At 41.1% G+C, this 6,996-nt stretch overlaps 1 gene segment (V, D, J or C); it reads left to right on the top strand.

Moving 5' to 3' along the window:
* The first annotated feature begins 3,865 nt into the window (after positions 1–3,865).
* On the top strand, positions 3,866–6,372 carry LOC133122766 (Ig kappa-b4 chain C region-like). The segment is given in 2 exon segments: positions 3,866–4,101; positions 5,783–6,372. Coding segments are annotated over 2 exon segments (525 nt in total).
* The last annotated feature ends 624 nt before the right edge of the window (positions 6,373–6,996 follow it).

The raw sequence follows: 6,996 nt of genomic DNA, 5'->3' as shown, positions 1-6,996 counted from the left end.
CACAACAATATCTGCCATTGATTCTGGAAAAGAAATCAGGGAAATGTAGGTCATTGGACATTAATATTTTCAAACGCTGTGTCATATTCTGACATGTTTGAATATACAATAATGGCAATGTTGTGAAAAAAGTTGTATTGTGAAAAGTAATCAAATAAAAGGTATAATATAGCAAAAATCACAAATAAAAATATTTTAATCTTTCTCACCCTGTACAAAGAGTCCCAGCATCAGCAGCAGTAGAAAGACTGACATCATCATAATGCTGCCTGTGTCAGTGTCTGTGAAAGGACTGATCGGTACTGGGGGTCTTAAAGTGTGTGGGGCAGTGAGGCAGGACAGGTATGCAAAGCCCCTTCCTCTATACAAATCCTGTCACACACAGTGAGAGGAGCTCTGATGTGTGAACAGCAGGGGGTCTATAGAGGGCTGGGACACGTGCATTATTCACTGCTGCTTTTAATCTGTCAAACATTCAAATGTCAAAATAATGGTTTCTGAAAGTGAACTGTAATGGAATATGTGTACATGGTGAAGGAGGGCTGAAGTAGTAAGATTGTGTAAAACATGAGTTGAGTAAATGTACATGTTTTCTATTCTGATTGCAGATTTCATGGGTGTTCAGAAAGTCAAGGACCTCAGTCAGGCGTCATGGAATTATTCAACTACAGTTAATCCATATAGATTTAATGAAAAGTGAAATACTGTTTCCTTATATTTATTTATTTTTTATTCACTCTGAAACCATCTTTCTTTGTATTGAATACAGTTGTATTTCAATAAGTTAAAATTAAGCCGTTTGGGGGAAACAGAGCTGACCACAGAAACCCTTATTACATGTTCACACCAGAATTGATCTGTATTTCATCCCTGATCTGTCTTTCCTCCATCAATGCTGGACGTACAGAGAAGCCAGCAGCCACTGATGTTCATTCAGCTCTGGAGCAGCTGAGCAGCACAGACACTGTGTCTGTGAGCTCACATTGTGCAGTTGGTTCAGGCAGACCGCTGGGACACAACCAACCAGAGGATTGACTTTTCCTCACTGAGAAAAGGACAACTGGGCCAAGTGAAGCCCTCCCTCCTGTGGTGACGATGCACACAGTTATACGAGGCCCTTTCACACAGCTGCTCACAGGATTGGACAGGACTGCATATCAGACTGTAGTTTCAGCTCTTTTATGATGGTGCTGGAGTATCAGATCAGAAGCAGCAGTGATGCTCTGACTGGTCAGGGTGTGTAACAGCAGCCTGTGTAATGTGTGCTGGGAGTGTTCTGGACTGAATGACTCACTGTTCTGGACTGTGTGCTGTTCACAGCTGCTGGGCTCTGTGCCATCTTGTGTTCAAATCATTACAATTCATACATTTTGAAATTGGGATCTTATGTCAGAGGGCTGCTTCGGAACAACTGACATCTTTTGCCAATGGGAGTTATTATGAAGCAAAATATAAATTCTTCCCAATTAAATTCCCAATCAATGGTTTGGATGAACTAAAACTGAAATGTAGTGCTGCAAGTTTTGAGTCGAGACCCTGACAGATTTAATAATAATCCCCTGGAGCTCAGTGTTTTAGAGCAGAGCCCCTCAGTGTTACAGATCAGTGCCTCCCCCCTCAGCACCTGCAGTAGGTCCCAGCTGCAGCAGTGCAGTCTCTGTGCAGTCTGACTGAGGGAGGTTTTTGTACGGCTCTGTATCACTGTGTGTACACCCAGCTACCACTGATGTAATGTTCAGTCTGACAGTGATAATCTCCTGCATCTTCAGCCTGGACTCCAGTGATTTTCAGTGTAAACTGAGTCCCAGATCCACTCCCACTAAAACGATCAGGAATCCCAGACTGACAAGTTGAAGAATAAGAAATGAGAAGTTTCGGAGGCTGACCAGGTTTCTGCAGGTACCAGTGGAGGTAGCTGCCACTGTGCACACTCTGACTGACTGTACAGCTGATAGAGACAGTGTCTCCCTGCTGAACAGCCTGAGCTGATGGAGACTGAGTCACAACTATTATCAAACACCATTATCTATTACTATTATCAAACACTCAGTTATATTTGGGAATATTCTAAAATTCAACAAAACATAATGGCATTGTTCAGAAAAGAGTTGTTCATCATAATGCTTCTCTCTCTCTCTCTCTCTCTCTTTTTTTTTTTTTCAAGATATACCGTTAGGTCCGGAAATATTTGGACAGTGACACAATTTTCATAATTTTGGCCCTGTATGCTACCACAATGGATTTGAAATTAAATAATCGAGATGCCATTGAAGTGCAGACTTTCAGCTTTAATTTGAGGGTATTTACATCAAAATTGAAGGAAGGGTTTAGGAATTGCAACAATTTTCATACATAGTCCCCTCATTTCAAGGGACCTAAAGTAATTGGACAAATGAATATAATCATAAATAAAATGTTCATTCTTAATACTTTGTTGAGAATCCTTTGCAGGCGATGACTGCCTGAAGTCTGGAACCCATGGACATCACCAAACGTTGGGTTTCCTCCTTTGTGATGCTTTGCCAGGCCTTGACTGCAGCTGTCTTCAGTTGTTGTTTGTTTGCAGGTCTTTCTGCCTTAAGTTTTGTCTTAAGCAAGTGGAATGCATGCTCAATCGGATTGAGATCAGGTGATTGACTCGGCCATTGTAGAATATTCCACTTCTTTACCTTGAAAAACTCCTGGGTTGCTTTCGCAGTATGTTTTGGGTCATTGTCCATCTGTACTGTGAAGCGCCATCCAATCAACTTTGCTGAATTTGGCTGAATGTGAGCAGACAGAATGTTTCTATAGACTTCAGAATTCATGCGGCTGCTTCTGTCTTCTGTCATATCATCAATAAACACTAGTGACCCAGTGACATTGGAAGCCATGCATGCCCATGCCATCACACTGCCTCCACCATGTTTTATAGATGATGTGGTGTGCTTCGGATCATGAGCCGTTCCAAGCCTTCTCCATACTTTTCTCTTCCCATCATTCTGGTACAGGTTGATTTTAGTTTCATCTGTCCAAAGAATGCTGTTCCAGAACTGGGCTGGCTTTTTTAGATGTGTTCTGGCAAACTCTAATCTGGCCTTTCTATTCTTGTGGCTTATGAATGGTTTGCACCTTGTGGTGAACCCTCTGTATTTGCTCTCGTGAAGTCTTCTCTTTATGTTAGACTTGGATAATGATACGCCTACTTCCTGGAGAGTCTTCTTCACTTCACTAGATGTTATGAAAGGGTTCTTCTTTACCATGGAAAGGATCCTGCGATCATCAACCGCTGTTGTCTTCCGTGGACGTCCGGGCCTTTTTGTGTTGCCGAGTTCACCAGTGCGTTCCTTTTTTCTCAGAATGTACCAAACTGTTGATTTGGCCACTCCTGATGTTTCTGCTATCTCTCTGATGGATTTTTTCTTTTTTCGCAGCCTAAGGATGGCCTGTTTCACTTGCATTGAAAGCTCCTTTGACCGCATGTTGTGGATTCACAGCAACAGCTTCCAAATGAAAATGCCACACCTGAAATCAACTCCAGACCTTTTACCTGCTTAATTGATGATGAAATAACAAGGGAATAGCCCACACCTGCTCATGAAACAGCTGAAAGTCTGCACTTCAATGGCATCTCGATTATTTAATTTCAAATCCATTGTGGTAGCGTACAGGGCCAAAATTATGAAAATTGTGTCACTGTCCAAATATTTCCGGACCTAACTGTATATGTTCATGAGTTGGTAGTGTTATAAATAATTCATCATACACTGCTTTACTCAACGTTGGCTCACATTTATTTGCAAATCTGTACAAGCAGTTTGGCACCTCACCACTTGCCAAATTCAATTTGATGAAGAAATAAAATAATTACTTCATCTTCTTTGAGGTCAAAGATAAAAACAAATGTTCAATTAATGAGGAGAACCCTGTATCCTCTTCTTGATCAGCTTTCTGAATATCATCTTAACGGTCGTTTCAAGATTGTCCAGCAGGGGACTTACGAACACTGCACAGTCGGTCGGATCAGCCGTCTGTACAACTGGCAGGTTTTTGTACAGCCAGTGAATCGGACTCAACCGCTGTGGTGGACTTTCGGTGGCGGGACCAAACTGGAAATCGGCAGTAAGTTTCTACACAATAAGACTTTTCGTGATTTTCCGTAGAAATAGTTGGACATTCGATCAGTTGTTATACATTAATTTTGCTGAAAGGTTTTGCGAATTGCTAGCATTGTATATTTATATCTTATTACAACCGAGTCAGTCGTTAAAATAGACAGAAAAACAACATGAATTTGAAAATCTCAAGAGAGTGCGATACATTTGTGTAGGATATGCCTACATAAAAAGTTGTGTGCTGTTACACATTATAAATGGGAAGTCAGAATGAAATAGGCACAGACTGTCTCTTGAGCTGACTGAACACTTTCGGTGGCGGAACAAAACTGTCAATTGGACGTAAGTAATTTCTCTTTTAGACACATCCATATCCATGTTTTTGCTTTCTTTTTTTAATATGTTCTCATTTTCCGACGTTCGATGTCGTGAATCAAAATTTGTATAATTGTCTTGAAGCTTAAAAAGCCAGAATCCTTCTTAGATTAGCCATTGATTTCAAATTATTTTTAATCTTGCCCATAGTAACACTCAGTGGAATCGAATACATTTGCGTATTATCCATAAATATAAAGGAAATGTTTTACAAATACTTAGTTGACTCGTTTGAAAAGCGGCGTGAAGTCAGAATGCATGGAAAGGGCATAGGACGGCAGTGTCTCTTGAGTGAGAGGTTTTTGTGCGGCTGGCGATTGATTCTGTACTTCGGGTGGCGGAATAAAACTGTCGATTGGAAATAAGTAAACTCTCTTTCGGATAGGCTTTGTCGATATCAATGTTTTTGCTGTATTTTTTTAATATATGCTACTGTCCTTTTCCGACGTTACATGTGGGAAATTAGAATGTAAATCTTCCTGATGCGTGAGTGAACAAAAAACAGGAATAGTAGAAGTTCGGCAATTATTTCAAATCATTTTTAATCTCGTCCACGAAATTCAAACTGTCGCGTTGATATTTAGAATACAGTCCTGAATGAACTTCAGAAATTAATTTCATTAGTTCACTCGGTTGGCTCAAAGCGGCTCTGGAGCATTTTGAAGTGCAGCCAGATGTTATTTGTGGCACATTAAATTAAATAGAATACAATACAAGTCATGATTTAGCCTATCCGTCGTCATAACCGTACTATTTTAGATACTAAATGCGCATTACTAAAACTTAAAATGTCGAAGTCAAAGAGTTATAAATTTTACATCGGCTACTTTAAAATGAAATAGGATCATACACTTGATACAAGTTATGGTTGGTTTCCTGATATAATTCGTTATTAGACGTTTTTTTTTCATTAGGCATTGTCGATAATATTTGACCGCATTATTATATGAATAACTCGTCTATTACACATTCCGGTTATGTAGTCCCTGGCTCATGTCAAAACATTCCGTAGCTACTCTACACCTGTGGTTTGAATCATAAAAAAACGAGAAAAGTAAATATTTTTGGTGAATTGGTTAATCCTTTGAAAACATTTTTTTTTAAATTGTTCTCGTATTTAATGCGTATTTATTTAGTAAATGAGAAGGGCTCCAAAGAAACCTTATTCTGTAGTTTTTCAGAGCATAATACTATTATCTATAAATTCATTATGTTGTAAGCATAAAGTATAAATGATACGGGTATGGCAATGAAATATCAGACAGTTGGAGCTGTGTCCACTCTCTGAGCTCATGTCTCTCTGTGTCTGCCAGGTGACACAGTTCCCACCCTCACAGTCCTGCCCCCCTCCAGTGTGGAGCTGAAGCAGGGTAAGGCCACACTGGTGTGTCTGGCCAACAAGGGCTTCCCCTCAGACTGGACTCTGCGCTGGAAAGTGGACGACGCCAGCTGGAGCTCGGGCGTGGCCGGGAGTGTGGGGGTCCTGGGGAATGACGGCCTGTACAGCTGGAGCAGCTCGCTGACTCTCAGTGCGGGAGACTGGAAGAAGGCGGGGTCACTGACCTGTGAGGCCACAAAGGGCTCCCAGTCTGCCCCCCCTCAGACACTGAGGAGAGCCCACTGTTCTTAGTAGGCCGGGTGGAGGCCCAGCTCACACACTCTGATCACACTGTTTTTACCCTGTTCTGCCCTCAGCCTCTCTGCTCCTTACTGCTGTCACACTGAGCTGAGCCTGTGTGTGAATCCTTCCTCCAGCCTGAGCTTCCAGTGCTTATATCTCTCATGTGCTCTGCTTGTGTTCATTAAAACAAATATGCACACGTGTGCTCTTATTTGTGTTTGTGTGGTTTTGAGAATAGCTGTTAGATCAATTTCATTGACATAATAAAGACTCTTTGAAGAACTACTGTGTCTCTGGCAGTTATTATAAAAATGGAGGTTTGTGCTTCTGATGATCCTGTGATTTTGGGGGTTCCCTTTCTCTGATTAAATCATAATTATATTCTTCGCACTGAAAATACTTTTACAAAACACTCAAAAATGAACACGAGATGAAAATTATAGAAGTAAATTGTCAAAGAATAGATATTTTTATATCATTCATCCATTAGTTCATTCATTCATTCATTCATATTAATTTCCAGATATGTAGTGTTTCTGACATAAGTGTCTGGAGAAACCACACAGAAATGCATGCTGGGTGTTCTTTTCTTTGAAAATACTATAATAATTACCTGGATTGCTTTGTCCAAATAAAATGATAATAGCACATGATCTATAAGAAATACCCCAGCTCTGGAGGCCTGCTGAGAGGAGCAGTGATGTGTGCAGCGTGCTCAGAGCACTTCTGTACAGCAGGATGTGTGCTCAGCTCACACTAACCCCCTGGGGACGGCCCAGACACCTGGCCACAGTGCTGCTCTATTCTGAGATTGAGTCAGTCCCACTGAGGGACAGCAGAACCAGCCTGCCCCGCCCTGCACATGCAAATCTGAGTTTCACCCCCACTGCTCACAGTTTCTCAGCC

The sequence above is a fragment of the Conger conger genome, chromosome 2, assembly GCF_963514075.1.
Source record: "Conger conger chromosome 2, fConCon1.1, whole genome shotgun sequence".
Taxonomy (NCBI): Eukaryota; Metazoa; Chordata; class Actinopteri; order Anguilliformes; family Congridae; genus Conger; species Conger conger.
The sequence above is the reverse complement of the archived record's forward strand: the minus strand, read 5'-3'. Positions and strand labels throughout refer to the sequence as shown.